Source organism: Mauremys reevesii, linkage group 2 (genome assembly GCF_016161935.1).
Source record: "Mauremys reevesii isolate NIE-2019 linkage group 2, ASM1616193v1, whole genome shotgun sequence".
Taxonomy (NCBI): domain Eukaryota; kingdom Metazoa; phylum Chordata; order Testudines; family Geoemydidae; genus Mauremys; species Mauremys reevesii.
In genome coordinates, this window is record NC_052624.1 from 52819628 (window position 1) to 52834916 (window position 15289).

Sequence of the window (15289 nt, forward strand, 5' to 3'; positions counted from 1 at the left end):
GAGCTGGGCAGATTTCAGAGCTCCCATTAGATCCAGTATAAAGTGTGTTCTGTTCTCTGACTAAGCACAGTTCTTAATAAAGTTGCTTTGTAGCATTTGCATTAGAAATAATACATCGCCAGTCATCTGCAGCCAATCCAGGAAGTATTGAAAACATTTTGCCAGACTAAAATCTCACCTGCATGTGTCCAGGCATCTTTTAAATAGCGAAGAGCTGGGAAGCACCTATGTGTCCCCTTGGGTACACTGGTGCTGCTCCAGGCATCCTTTCTTTGTTGACTTATGTTAGCAACACAGTTGGTTATAACCCTTATTATCCAGTGAGTCTATTATTGTCTCAGTCCTCATGCTTGTACTGGGGGCAGCAATGACTGTCTGTGAAGATGCAGGCCGTCCCTGGCGGCCTGGTGTGGCATTTCAGGTGTGTCCCTCCTAGAAATGCCAAAGTGGAGCAGCAATAGATTCCATTTTAACAGCCCAGGGGCAAGGGGAAGTCAATGCACATTAACCATGTCCCTTTTACTAAGGCTTCAACCCAGGGACCATTAGAGCAAACAGTTCATCAGGTCAGGTATCTTTACAACACAGTTCCTGGGTCCAGGAATCATTACCACAATCATTTCATCAGGATGCCAAACTTACAGTCCACACCCAGATCTCTGAATCAGGTTAGACTTGTCTCCAGATGCCTCAGGAAGCAACTGCCACCCACTGCAGCCTGCCTGGCTTCTACTCCACTCTCTTTCTGTAGGCTCCAGCCTGGCCTTAAAGGGATAGCACCACTTTCCCAATGCTCTCTTTCACACCTCTCTTGCAAAAGCTACATTCAGAGGAGACAGCTTTAAAGAAGTGCTACACAGGCTGCTTCAGCAACTGTCTCGTTCAAAATCAAATGTTCTGAGGCTCCAGCAGAACAGTTCAGTAGACTCAGATCTAGGCCTTAGAGTGCAATTATTGATGGCGCTGTGGGGAACAGAACCAGGATCCAGTGCAGTGCCAGACAATGTTTCAGGAATATCGAAAAAACTTTGGAGCCCAACAAGGAGCAGTGTGTGAAGAACAGTGGTGGCATGTGACATCCCGAAGTCTGGCTAATAGGGAGTTTCATTTAACCAAGTTATGGAACAGAGGGGCTGATGGGCAATGGGTTTGGCAGGTTGTGAAAAGCAACCTTATTTAGCACCTCCCCCTTCCAGCAATGCAGGTAGCTAGTGAGCTTTCGCAGGACGAGCCTTTCTAAACACAGCACACATCATGATAATTGATTATCTAGACCCAGGCAACAGACACATTTAAAAAAAGTGAACAAATTATTTTTATTCATTTTCAAAATCAGTAGAAATCTGATTTTTGGCAGTTTGCCATGGTGTGAATCTTTTTGCCTACCTCTGTTAGCGGACTTTAGTTTTGTCATTGTGCAGCTTTGAGGCAAACAAAATGTAAGATTGAACTATGCTAAAGGATACCTCATTCAGTTGCAACTCCTCCCAGAGATTTTTCTTTTACACCTTCTGAGAACGTGTTCCATTTCCCCTGCTGTAATCTTCTCGTGTGTTTTAATCAGGCAAAGATGCTAACCCACATGAGAGAAAGGCAGCCATGAAGACTGCCGAAGAATTCATACAACAAATGAACTACCCTGCCAATACCCAGGTGCAGTACGTTTGTGAGATAAATAATACAATCAATTATTCTTTTTTTTTAAAAATATTGGTCAGTTGTTGAAAGTGCATGTGGTTCTATTAATCAGTTTAGCCAATCATTTTGTTAAGGTTTTGGGGGTGGTGGTTAATTGATCAAAATAAATCTCATAACTTTGCCTATAAATTGTGATGTGTGACTCTCCAAATATTTGGTGCACACAAATATCCAAAAGTTTGAAAAGTCAGTGAAAGGGCTCACTAATGTAGAAAGCTTCTTATTCATTCATTTGAAGTAAGATAGTTCGTACAAACCTTACTCATTCAATGCCTGGCTTCAGTTCCACACCTCATTTTTTAGATTACCAACAACAGTAAGAAATCTATCTCGTATGCGGAATGCCCCATAATAGGATCCTTGCTCTTCACTCTCTCCCCCATCACAACTTCTTGCCTGAAGGATCAGACTCGAAGTGGAGTGAGGCATCTTCATCCCTCCTTTTAGGAAAACTCCTCTGTGAAGAAACAGCATGCCTTAAAAGCCTCATGCAGCATGCCTTAAAAGCAGTCAGATTCAGGTCAGCCTAATCTCCACCAGGAGCTTGCTCCACTGCAGTCAGATCTCTCCCTGGAGAGCTCTGTCTCTGGACCTGGCAAGATGGACTCTAGGTTCTGTCGGCCACTGTGCCCAGTTGATTATTGTAACTATCTATCAAATTTGTGCAACAAGGCCCAGTCCATATAGGACTTTGTAAACGAGGAGTAGCTCTTTGAATTGGGTTTGGAAGTGGATAGCCAGCCAGTATTTAGTGCTAAGAGCTGGTGTGATACGTTCTCAATGCTCTGTCTTGATCAGCAGGTGTATTGCTCCATGCAGTACTAGCTTTAATTTCTGGATAGACTCTTTGGCTACCTGCAGATTGAGAACATTACCAATAAGCCTAAACTGAAGGTCAGAAAGGCATGGATCACAGTGGCCACATGTCATTTGAGAGGTCCACACAAAAAGTGGCCACAGAAAAATGAAAACAATTTGTAACCAGTGGACCATCAGCTGCCCAAAATATTCTACTTCGCTCCACTAAAGGGACAGTAATAGTAACGTACTGGCTTTTCCCTCACACATTTCTTACCTGCAGATTCAAGTGCTTCCAGAAGGAGGGGAAACTCCAATCTTCAAACAGTTCTTCAGAGACTGGAAGGATAAATATCAAAGTGAAGGCTTTGGGAAAGTCTATGTCACTGAGAGAGTGGCTAGAATTGAGCAGATTGAATTTGATGCTACCAAGTTACATGAATCTCCACAAATGGCTGCCCAACACAATATGGTTGATGACGGTTCAGGGAAAGTGGAGGTAATTTTATCATTTAAAAATACATATATATTTCAGCTACCTACATTCTCTTGTTACTTTTACTGGATAGGTTGTTATTTTGCAGGTTTAAACTGTTGTGAAGTTGCAGATTTTGCAACGAAACTGCTCATCTCAAGAGCCTTTTGCTGGAGAGGGAATGAATCACCATGTCATCTATGTGCTGTAGTTCGTTCTTCAGTAAAGTGCTTTAATGCCCATGAAAAATGCTATATCAGTCATTCTGTACAAAAGTAGAACTGTCACCTCTCTTACATAATTAGGCTTAGCAGAATTTGATTTTGTTGTTGTTGTTTTTTTATATATATAATTTTAATGGATATCACTGTTTCTTTTTAAGCATTTTAATTTTTGTTATCTATTTAAATTTTTATAGTTGCACAGAATTATGGGTTTTGAGCACTTTTTTCAATTTTTATCTATTTAAATTGTCACAATTGCTGGAAATTATTGTGGGGGTCAGACAGTTATTTAATGACAGTAGAAATTGAGATGGCTTTATAAACCATTTAAACACAAATTGTCAACATCACATATCAAAGTGTACAACGTTAATAGCTTTAAATTAAATGATAATAAGTTCTCAAGCAGCATGTTTTCTACTTTGCCTATCTGTAAATTTCAGGTATTATTGATGGAAATGTTTGACAGTTTGTGCGTATATGGTGAAATCGATGGTTATCGACATTTACCGATATAAAAATTTAATCCTTCCAAGCCTTACTTTAAATATGACACTTATTCTAAAGTGACACTTCTCTCTTCTCTCTACTTGAAAGCCTACCTGTTAAAGAGTATGGGTGAAATCCCAGAAGTCAAAAGTTAATGGGAATTTTATTCATTCACTCTATATCTGTAAGTCCTTCATACACCAGGTCTGTTCTCTGAAGGCAGTCTTCAACTCATGGCTAGAGAGATCCCTCACAGAAGCAGAATCAGTGTGTTCCATTGTCCAACTGTGAGGACTGGATTCAGAGAGGGCAAGATGGCACGATGTGCACTGTGTGGGGTTCCAAACATGACTGCAAATCCTCGAGTCTTTGCCCCATGGTGAGGAAACATTGGGGCAACAGAGGGCTATATTAGCCATTGGGCTGACATAACAGAACAGCTCTACAGCTTGTGGGGCGTATTCCTCTTGTTCCTTATGGGATTACTCTGTGCACTGCCTGTTGTTTGAGGTGGCCAACGGATCCCTGGGCTTAGACCTGGTTGAATAGTGTTCTTAGCCTTAGCAACTCAGGTCTCAAGCATTACTCATATGACATAGAATTGAACTATACAAGATCAAGTGGAGGATAATGTGTGCAGCAGTGGGTACTTGTCTGGAGTGCAGCATACCTTTCCCTTGTGGTATTTTAGTTCTGTTGCTACTTATCATTCTATTTAATTAATGTTGTACCATTAACCTATGATGTGAAGGAAAGGAATGGGAATGGATTAGTGTAAGTGACATTACATGATGTGATATCAAAATGTCAAGAGGAAAGCACAATATTTTCTAATTGACTTCCCGCCACCATTCATTTAGTCGGCAGTGCTGGGCCAAGTGCACTGCAAGATGGTTCAGTCTCTGTCATTTAGGATCACCTGATCTTTTCTGATAGTAGTTAGGTTAACATAGTATTTGGAGACCGGAAACAAGTGTTCCTCAAGAAGGTAACATAGTAACTCATTTGACCCTTCCCTGATATTCAGCTTCAAGTCGAATGTTGATGAATTCCAATATTTTCCAGTGATGTCTTTGGTTTCCTAGGTCTGGCGTGTTGAAAGTAATGGCAGAATCCCTGTGGAGTCTGGGACATACGGAGAATTTTTTGGCGGTGACTGCTACATTATACTTTATACTTATCCTAAAGGACAGATCATCTACACATGGTATGTTTAGGCTGCATTGATTTTCAGCCCATGGATATTGTATTATTTGCTGGCTTTATGTGAGTTGTCCCACTGAAACCAGTGGGATGAGTCACATGTCTCATCTCACAAGGGTCCTAGGGTTGGGGAAGGGGTCCCAGCCACATGTCCCTGCACAAACGCCTACCCTCCCTCCTAAGGAATCAGAGTTAACTCTGGAGTAAGAACCACATTAACTTTTATCTAACCTAGGCAGAGCCAGGAGCAGGTCAGGATCTCAAGCGGGGGGTTAGAGAGACTCCCTTGCCCTGGCACTGCATACAGCACCCCACACCCATCCCACCATGCCTGGCTAGACAGACACAGACTGAGTCAATGGAAATCTCCACCCCCACAGTCATTCCAGTCTGTCTGTGCACTCTGATACTGGCACCTGAATTGGGAGCACAGACGAGTGGGTCTTGTAGCGTGGTCTCAGCTGTCCTGTCGGCTCCAGGCAGTGCACCTCTCTAAGAGTCCCCTTTTGGAAGCAGCTGGCTCCCCTGCAAGATGTGTGCTTTGCTTGAAATATATGTCCTGGATCATTTTGAAACTGGGCTTCAGCTTCGTTTCTTTCTTCTTCACTCTCAGGCAAGGCGCACATGCAACAAAAGACGAGCTGACTGCATCTGCATTCCTGACTGTTCAGCTTGATCGGTCACTAAATGGACAGGCTGTCCAGGTTTGTGTCTCTCTAAGGAATAAATGTGACCTAGTTTTCCTTTAAAAGGGGTGGCCAACCTTAGTAACACCCCAAGCCACACGGACAACTTGTCTGGTGTATGGAAGCCACATCTGTATTGCACGAAGTGAACGTAAACAAACGTCCTCACAGAGCTGTATTTTCTTCCCCCTGTAGCTTACTTTGGAAATGTAATGAAATTGCTTGTCATTTGAGTTCACCAGAAATAACAGTGGTTGATTTAGGCATCTTCCAGGCATCCTCCCTAGTTCCTCAATAATTCCACATATTCTCCCTTTCTTGTTGTGACATGGCTTGACTTAGCCTGTAAGCTTTGGAAGCAGGGAACTTGTCATCTTCTATATTTGAAAAGCACCATATACATTTGCAACACTAAGTGGCTAATTTGTATTTTTCTTCTCATTGTTACTACTCATAATAATCATCACCATCGTTTTTCTTACCATGCAGAGGGAAGCGGTGGAGCATATTTTAGGACTCCATTAATATATTGGCTTTTTCCCCTCTGGAAACCTGTGATCAGATCACAAGTAAAGAGTTCAGACTCTCCACAGTCCTTAATGAAAGGGCTTGTTTCCTATGCCTTTTAGTTTTTCACACCTGCTTTGCCAATGGCACAAATCACTTTGCAACAGAATTTTCAAGCATAAGGTCAAAGAATTCCTCCTTCCTGCCCATCCCAGTCCATCCCTGCACCTGCCATTCTACTGGAGGTTTCCTTGCCCACTTTGACCCTTGCTGTTTATTAAGGGCTTATGAGTGTTCCCCCCCCCAGCAACCTTCATGCCATTTTTGAAGTTGCTGAGAATGGCTAACCCTATGGAGCTGCTCTTTGTCAGACCTGATGACATGCTAGGGGCCAAATTGTGCCATTGAGATACTGTCTTGCATTGGTGGGATAGAGACTTACCACCACAGGCAGAGCACCTGCTTCAGGGTCTGATTTGTTCTTGTCACTTGCACGGGAGATTACTTGTGCCTTTCCTCCCTTGTGCACCTGCACAAAGGCCAGTCACAATCTGGCCCTACGGTAGTGCTCCCATCTGCAGAAACACAGGATGAGATATCAGATACAACTCCTTACCTGAAGGAATGTGGTATGCAGGAGAGGACAAAGGCTGCTAAGAGGTGTGGCTGGGGCAAGGCCAGTTCTGATGTGACCCACTGTTCCCCTGCTAAAAATACCTCCTGCTCCTCTGGCCTTCTCTCATTCTGTCCTGCCTTCCATCACCCACTGGTCCCACTCCCTACCTCAGAGGCAGCAGAGGTAGCTGCGGGGGTCGACTTCATGCCACAGAGCCCAGAAACAGTTCTGTGCTGGAGAAGTGGCTAACAGGGAAGGCATAGCAGGTGGGAGTGTTAGACCTGCTGCCCACTGGGACAAGCCTTCACTTCTATCACAGGTGACATGCAGCTCAGGAGGTGGGAGGGCTCTCCTTTGAAAGAGGGAATAGAGGAGGAGAAGGAGGAGAGAAGTGGGGTTACTAGGCAGGGGATGAGAGCAGGAAGGTGTTTGACTCCCATCCTTTAAGTATAAGTGTGAAGATCCATCATTTTTTCTCAAGTTTATAATTAATTTAGATTGCAGGGGATAGTTTTAAATGTTAAATCAATAGCAATTGATTATTGACATCCTACTAAGTGAGGGTTAAAATCTCTTGATGTAATTACTTAGTTGAAATCTTCTTAAATACATGTTAAATAATCAATTATTCTATAACTTTCTTTCATTAAGCTAAAAGAGTTCCATCTAATTGCAATGACTGTAATATTTAAAAGCTAATTACTTTCAACATATATATATGCTAAAGCTTAATATGTAAAACAATATTTAGCATAATTTGTAGCATTTTCCAGTGTAACCATCTTTTTAGACACTAGATGGCACTACAATCCACGTTACACTAAAGAGAGCGACTGAAACTTTAGTTACTGCCACATATTTCCTAACAGTGTCTCTTTGCCATATTAGAGTCTTTGGGGCAGATTTTATGGCCTCTCTTTTTGAACCTGCAGATCATTGCCATGATTTTGAATCCACAAGTGGCAGATTCAGTTGATTTCATTCAGCTGTCTCACTCTCTGACTGCACCTGCCTGTCCGGTAGTGAGACATCGAAATGGGAATAGTGCCCACCATTGCTGCCACCTGCAACACTGTGGGAGCAAAAGGAAGGCCAGGCTGAGGCTGGCCTGAAAAGGAGCCCTTTATCTCTGGAGGGATCAAAATGTTTCTCCAGTTTGTTAAAATGCTTGTTTTGGGTTGGACTAGGGAGCCGGCACTCAGGGTGAGGGCAGCATGCGGAGCCTCTCTGGCCACCCATCCGCCTAGGGACCACAAGGACCTGGCGGCCGCTTCCGGGAGCCACGTGGAGCCAGATCAAACAGGGAGCCTGCCTTAGCCCTGGGCCCGCACTCCGCTGCCGACCGGACTTTTAACGGCTCAGTCGGCAGTGCCAACCGGAGCTGCCGGTCCCTTTTCGACTGGGCATTCCAGTTGAAACCCGGACGCCTGGCCTGGCAACCTTAGGTTGGACTGCAGTCCTACAATCCAGCCATAGTAAGAGGTGCACTGCCCCAGTTGGAGGGTAGGAATACCGTCACAATCTGCTTCTTGCTTCCCCCGTGCTCCTAGCTCTTTTGTTGGCACAGATTACTCCCCCCTCTTCACCTGCTCTGATGCACTCACTGATATGCCACGGCTCTTCCCATTCCCCATCCTTGCCTGTTCTCTCCCCACTCACCTGCACAGGAGAAGCAGCAGGAGCCTGACAGTGGCTCTGCTCCTCCCCTGCTCAAGCTCGTGTGCTGTGGGTAGCTCACACAGGGTAATAAGGCATCCCCTTGCTCCTTTGCACTGGCTTGAAGCCATGCACCCTATCCAGCAGACAGTTCTCAGCCACTCAGTGCATCAGCATGCACCCGTCTCGCACAAGCTCCTCACCAACACCTCACAGGCTCTGCTCCTCCCAGAGTCTGAGTGCCAGGCTCCTCAGCAGCAGCCAGCTCTTCCTCATCTGCCTTTCCTCCAGCAGGCTGTGCTGAGAAGTTTGCTTCTTTGCTGCTGCTGGAGGCTGGCACTCAGACTCTGTGCTGGGCTGGTATTGAGGATCTTTCCCTATCTCAGCTGAACACTCCCTTCTCTGGCCCTCTGTTCCTTTTCTTGGATGAGGGGAAGCCATTATCAGGGGGAAAGGAGGGGATCTGACATCTGGCCCAAAAGGCAGAGAACACAGCTAGTAGGCTGATATACCAGGGCTCAAAGCAGAAGTCTCAGGTCAAAAAACAGAGGTTAGGGACAGGGATGGCTCCAGGCACCAGCACGCCAAGCACGTGCCTGGGGCAGCAAACTATGGGGAGCGCTCTGCCGGTCGCCGTAAGGGCAGCAGGCAGGTTGCCTTCGGCAGCATGCCTGCGGAGGGTCCGCTGGTCCCGCGGCTTCGGCGGACCTCCCGCAGGCGTGCCGCTGAATCCGCGGGACCGGGGACCTCCCACAGGCAAGCCGCTGAAGGCAGCCTGCCTGCCGTGCTTGGGACGGCAAAATACCTAGAGCCGCCCGTGGTTAGGGAGCTCTGTTTCTATGTATGTTTCAATCTTTGAAGGAATGTATCAGACTTGCTCATGGGCATATAAGCTCTCTCTGCTGGCTAAGCTGGTTGCTCTGCACATTCAGGACACCAAGTAGAAGTGTGTGTTTCTGGCATCTGAAGTAATGACTTTTCTTTCCCATGCCAGCTGTATCAAGTGGTCTTCTTTGCTGTTTTCTCTCCCCTCATCTCCCTCTTCTCCTCTGTATTGCTCTTTTTTAAAGAAAGATTTTAGCCAATTCCCTGTACCATCCCTTTTCTTCTCTCTTTTCTTCTCATCTATCCTCCATCATGCATTCCTCTGATGCATACAGTACTTGATACGTATGTGGTATACTTCAAATCATGCTTAAAGTATGCTGCTCTTGTATACTGCAAGAGGGAAGGAAAACAGAAAAAAGTCTCTGGGCAGAATGTAGCCTTTAGTTGTCAGCTTTTTGTTTCCTCCAGAGTGAAGAAATAGAGAATTCTGCTGTACAATAATAAATAAATATGTTATTTTTATATTCAGATTCCCTGAAAATTAGAGGCATTTGCCAGTTCAGTTTTAAATGCCATCTTTTCCCATATACACTAGAAGTTTATATTGTCAGCCTAGTTATCCATCACCTGGTGGATTTATGCTCCCTTTTTCATTCTCATGCAGACATACAGACCTAGAAATAATGGTTATGATGAAAAACCCATTTTTCCTACTTCATTTAAATACAAATCCCCTAAACTTCAGAACCAGAGTCTTCTAGGAAAATTAAATGCCTGCTTAAAACCTCTGTAAAGAGGCAATTTTTTTTCAAAAAGGAACCGTTTTCTTATTAAAGTAAATGGCAACCATCAGCGTTTTCATCCCTTAGAAACTAAATGTACAAGTCCCAATCCCAATGTTCTGTAAGAAATATTAGTGTGTGTGTATGAATGTTAGTATGAGTGACAAAACAGCTTATGAATGCTGCAGCTACAGTGCCTCTGAAATTATGGGTGCTTAGCTGAGACAGCTTGCCATTAGTAATTCTTCCTAACCTACTTACCCTGTTAGCTATCGTCACCTTGGGCTTCAGTCATGCCAAAACTAATGTAAAATCCTTTAATTTCTTTTCCTTTATTTGTACAGATCCGGGTCTCCCAAGGAAAAGAACCTGCACATTTGCTGAGTTTGTTCAAAGACAAACCACTCATTGTCTACAAGGATGGAACATCCAAGAAAGGAGGTCAGAAACCCGCTCCCCCCACACGTCTCTTTCAAATTCGCAGGAACCTGGCGTCCATCACCAGGATTGTGGAGGTAAAAATCACATGTTCAGTAAAATATTCCCCATGTAACATAGTACAGTTGGAATGAGCACCAGAATGGCAAGCGTCAGTTAAAATCACTTCTCTTTGATAGTTATAGTATGAGTAGGAACATAGGAGCTCGCATTCCGGATTGGATCAGATGCCATTCCAGGTCTAGTCCAGTATGACATCTCTGACAGTGGCCAGTACTAGATTCTTCAGAGGAAGTTGCAAGAAACGCCATAGTGGATAATTAAAGAATAAGCTGAGCGTATGGAAAATTTCTTACTAACCAGAACACAGACCTGAAGAGCTGTATGTAAGCTGGAAAGCTCATCTCTCTCATCAACAGAAGTTGGTCCAATAAAAGATATTACCAAATCCACCTTGTCTTCCTAACCCTAGGCAGCTAGTTAAAATTCTTCTCTCAGGCCAATTATCAATTTTAAGTGAAATACGAAGGGTACGTCTACGCTGGAGCTGGAGGTGTAATTTTCAGTTTGGGTAGCATATGCATGCTAGTTTTGATCAAACTCATGCACTAAAAATAGCAGTGTAGCTGCAGCAGGTCAGGCTATCTGCCCATGTACAAACTTAAGGTCTTGGATAGGATCATACTTGGGTGGTTAGCCTTTGCCACCATGGCTACACTGCTATTTCTAGTGCACTGGATAAAAACTAGTGTTCTTATGTCTGCCTGGGATGGAAGTTACAGCTGCAGCTCCAGTGTAGATGTGCCCCAAGCTAGTGCAGTGTAAATCTAGAGAAACACCCCAGCAGACAGTGCAGTTACTCTGGATTTACACCAGTATTACAGGTGTACGTCAGTGTGTAGAAAAGTGAATGTGTGGGTTATTTAAAAATCAGAAGAATGAAACAATCTCACTCCTGCTCTAGGTTGATGTTGATGCAACTTCATTGAACTCCAATGATGTTTTTGTTTTGAAACTGCCAACGAACTCCGGCTACACCTGGGTCGGAAAAGGAGCAAGCAGAGAAGAGGAAAAAGGAGCTCAATATGTAGCCAGCATTCTGAAATGTCAAACCACTAGGATTGAGGAAAGCCGGGAACCAGGTTAGTACTGGGCAATCTGGCTGCTCAGTGGGACTGAGGCTGCACAATACCAGACAGGATTGGGTCCCAAATGTGCATACAAATGGGTTTTTTGCAAATACACACTTTTGTGGACAAACAAATTACACTCCCCTTTCTCTGAAAATCTGGCTGTGTTTTGCAATAAGGATATTTGTCCAGAATCTGAGCTGATTTACAAGTAGTGCTATCTTATAGAAGTCAATTGAGTTGCATTGGGTGCAACAGAATTTAGCCCTTACCACATACTGAGTGACTAAAACAAATAGAGAGAGAGAAAGAGCGCAAGGTGGGATTACATGTAATCACATGAATATCTGCATTGGCTTTTATAAACAATGGGAAGAATAGAACTATTAAAGAAAAACTTACACATTATGGGCCAGGCAAAGGGAATATTGTTTGGGGATTTTTGAAACAGTATCCATCAAGTTAAAGAAGAAAACATAAAACTCAATGCCAAGTAGATTGTGTCATGTATATTCCAGAGGAATTCTGGAGAGCCCTTGGAGGTAAGAAAAAATACCAGACTTCAGCACAGCTGCTAACTGAGTCTGAAGACCACCCGCCTCGTCTCTATGGCTGTTCCAATAAGACTGGCAGGTTTATTGTAAGTATATGATGGATACTTTCCCCTCTGATAATTCTGTACTCTGACATATTGGGAAGCAATAGACACTAAATGAAACACCACCTGAGGCCTCCATTGACACAGCATGGTACCTTTGTGAATTGCTAGTCTACTATCCCAATGCTTACCAAGCAGCACAAGATAAAAATGGTGTAGAGTGTTTGGACTAGTCCTGAAGGAATACAAACCAGTGACTGCTAGAGGGAAATAAAAGTTCAAGACTATTTCCTTCTCATTTTGTTATATGCAGATCGATGTGTTGGGAGAAAAAAAGTTTGATGGAAAAGATGAATGTGTCAAAACCAGACTTGCACATTAGTAGGTTTATTTAAGAATTCAAAATCATGGCCTACATTACTGCTCTCTGTAGAGGTGGTGATGGTGGTGGCAGGTGGAAAGCTAGAGGGGATGAGCGGTGCTCTGAAGACATAGGCAGACACAGGCATGAATGTCTTAGGGAATTCTGGGGAGAGCCCTGCTTCTGGAGGAAGTAGCTTGTACTCCTACTAGTGTCTGCTACCTGCAACTAGAAGGTGCACTGATAGGTAAGGCCCTGACCAAACCCTCCTAGCCATGTTTTCATGGAGCCCTGAAGAATTGCCATATATGCTAACTGAGCCCACAGCCAGTTGTTCAGGAAAATGCTAGGTCTATATCATGCCTGGGTCCTTCAAGTGTTGCTAGTGGTGGTGGGGAAAGGGAAGGTTCCTTGACCCCTCATTAACCCATAGTGCCGGAGGCAGATGGAAGTTTTCCTGTAATTGTGCCTTTAAGGTTCTGAGTATTGAGGGAGGTGAGGAGGCATGCTTCCCCAGCAGGCATTTCCAGAGCAGGTTTGTGTGACTGAGGCACATTGACTTAGGGAGTTCTGAGAGCACAGGCACTGCACCACACTTGGTAAGGAGGCACTCTCTCTTGGGCGAACACCGCTGACTAGCATGGAGGGAGTGGAGCTTCTCCCTACTCATGTCCCTTGCGGAAAGGTCCCATCCAATTTAAAAGAGATGAAACCAATAAAGTTCTTAGAAAAGTACTAAGATCTTATAAAATGTAATGGAGAGGTATGTCTTTCTTGCAGCCTTTTCAAACCCTCCCATGGAAATCCACAGGGGAATAGAATTTTCTATAAAGTCTACAAGATGGTTTAAAAAAAAACCCTATATCCAAAGTTATCACTTTCTATTAAATTCCATAGGACCTGGCCTCACTTTAGTGCTCACCTTCCCATGTCTTTGCACTCAGGACAGCACAAGGAGCCAATCATTCCCAGCTCCTGCACATGCTCACAAAAGAGAGGAAGGAGAAAAGGTTCTTTGCACCTTCTGTCCCCTCCTCACCTCAGCATTGCCAAGCACAGACAAGCCTTTCAGTCACATCAAACAATGGCAGCCTGACCACTAGCTGAACTATTACCTCTCCTGCTTGATAGAAACCAAAATGGAACTGCTTTCCTACTTGCCTTTAACACATCTGAAGAAGTTAGCCTCTAATTCTCTTGAGGCCCAACCTTGAATTCCTTAATCAAGCAAAAGGTCCCATTTTTTTAAGTCAGTGGGAGTTTTGCCATTTCAAGACTGAGCCCATGAACTGCACATCAAAACTATTGCCTTCCTTCACTTAATCGGTGTTGTGGTACCTGGTAAATATTAATGCCCATGAATATACAAGCTGAAAGTTTGGCTCTGTCCAGGCATTTAGTGTAGGTAGGCACTAAGCGGATTTCCCTACCCCGGTCCGCCAGTGCATCTCAGTCACAATTTACCACACTCACTGCTACCATTTGAAATCTGTGCCTCTCCTGAGCACAGACTCCCAATTGTGCCAAACTGAAAGATGGGTTAATGATGTAGCCAGATGTCTGATTTGCTCCTACCAGTCTACTGCATTTCACTCATAGATCAACATCAGTTTTGAACCTGCTCCTACAGAAAGGAGGGGGGAGGGGGAAAAAAAAAGCAAATGCATGACTGTTTTTAGAGTCATCCATTTCAAAAGTCTCATCTTTGTCCAAACTCAAGCATGAAAATCTTGAATGGGCCTACAATACCAATTTTATTATCCATTTTAGATTGAGGAGGTCCCAGGAGAATTCACTCAGGATGATTTAGCTGAAGATGATGTCATGTTGTTAGATACTTGGGAGCAGGTAAGCTATGTACTTAATGTTTTATGTGGTGACAAAAAGTATTTACTCCTAACAACAATTTACGGATGGACAACCAGCGAGAAGACAGTAAGAGAATGACCATAAAAGCAGAGGAGTAACGATAATTACATACAAAAAGTACCATGTTTTGAAGCTAGAAGGGATTTTGCTTATTGAAATTATAACCGAGGAAGAAAATAGAGCTATGTTTTCTCTTGAGCTATTTGACATGCAACTATGAATATCCACTATGTTTTCAAGCCATCATGCAAGATTATGGTTGCATTTCCCATTAATGCTAATGGAAGTTGCATGACTATAAGCCACCACAGTGCAATGCAAATCAGCCCAACAATGTTTTGGAGATTTCTGTTTTGTCTTCAAAATTCTTGTACAAAAACCTTTCCAAACCTACAGAAGCCTCCAGAAGAACATAGCAGTATGTGGCAGAAAAAGCACTTGAGTAGAGAATGGGCCAAATCGTAGGATCCTGCTGAGCACCTCTGCAAACTGGCCTTCTTCAGGGGAACTTCACAGGGATTGGAGAAAACAGAACCTCACTCCTTTCCGCCAGCTTGTGGGAGACCAGCACAGTTGTTCAGCAGCTGTTACTGCCACCGAAGGGTGGCATACACCCAGAACAAATGGGGTTGGCTTTTAGATCCATCATGCCCCTACACCCTCACCCCCATCCACACTGCTATATAAAGAGTTGTTATGGAGCACTTTTTCACAGTATATAGGGAGTGAGGAATCGCCTGCATTGCAGAACCAGGGCTGGATTTGGCACAACAAACATAAAAACTAAAGATGTTTCTCATATTTTTTTAATCACACACTGAAAAAGTGTGATTACTAGAAACACATGCACATGCAGAACACATTGCCCTGGTTTGTGATCTATACAAGCTGTGGGGAGGAGGGGATTTCAGCATGGGTTATAAATAATTAG

The 15289-nt window shown here is 43.8% G+C and overlaps 1 protein-coding gene across 17 annotated transcripts in view; it reads left to right on the forward strand.

The window, feature by feature from the left end:
- Nucleotides 1–15289, forward strand: part of SCIN (scinderin) — a 148700-nt gene that overhangs the window by 130797 nt on the left and 2614 nt on the right. For all 17 annotated transcript variants that reach the window (XM_039525853.1, XM_039525856.1, XM_039525860.1 and 14 more), the window contains 8 exons: nucleotides 1565–1653; nucleotides 2780–2995; nucleotides 4770–4891; nucleotides 5501–5591; nucleotides 10307–10477; nucleotides 11365–11542; nucleotides 12049–12170; nucleotides 14260–14337. In XM_039525853.1, the coding sequence (XP_039381787.1) occupies nucleotides 1565–1653; nucleotides 2780–2995; nucleotides 4770–4891; nucleotides 5501–5591; nucleotides 10307–10477; nucleotides 11365–11542; nucleotides 12049–12170; nucleotides 14260–14337 (1067 nt within the window). The remainder of the gene's footprint in view (nucleotides 1–1564; nucleotides 1654–2779; nucleotides 2996–4769; nucleotides 4892–5500; nucleotides 5592–10306; nucleotides 10478–11364; nucleotides 11543–12048; nucleotides 12171–14259; nucleotides 14338–15289) is intronic.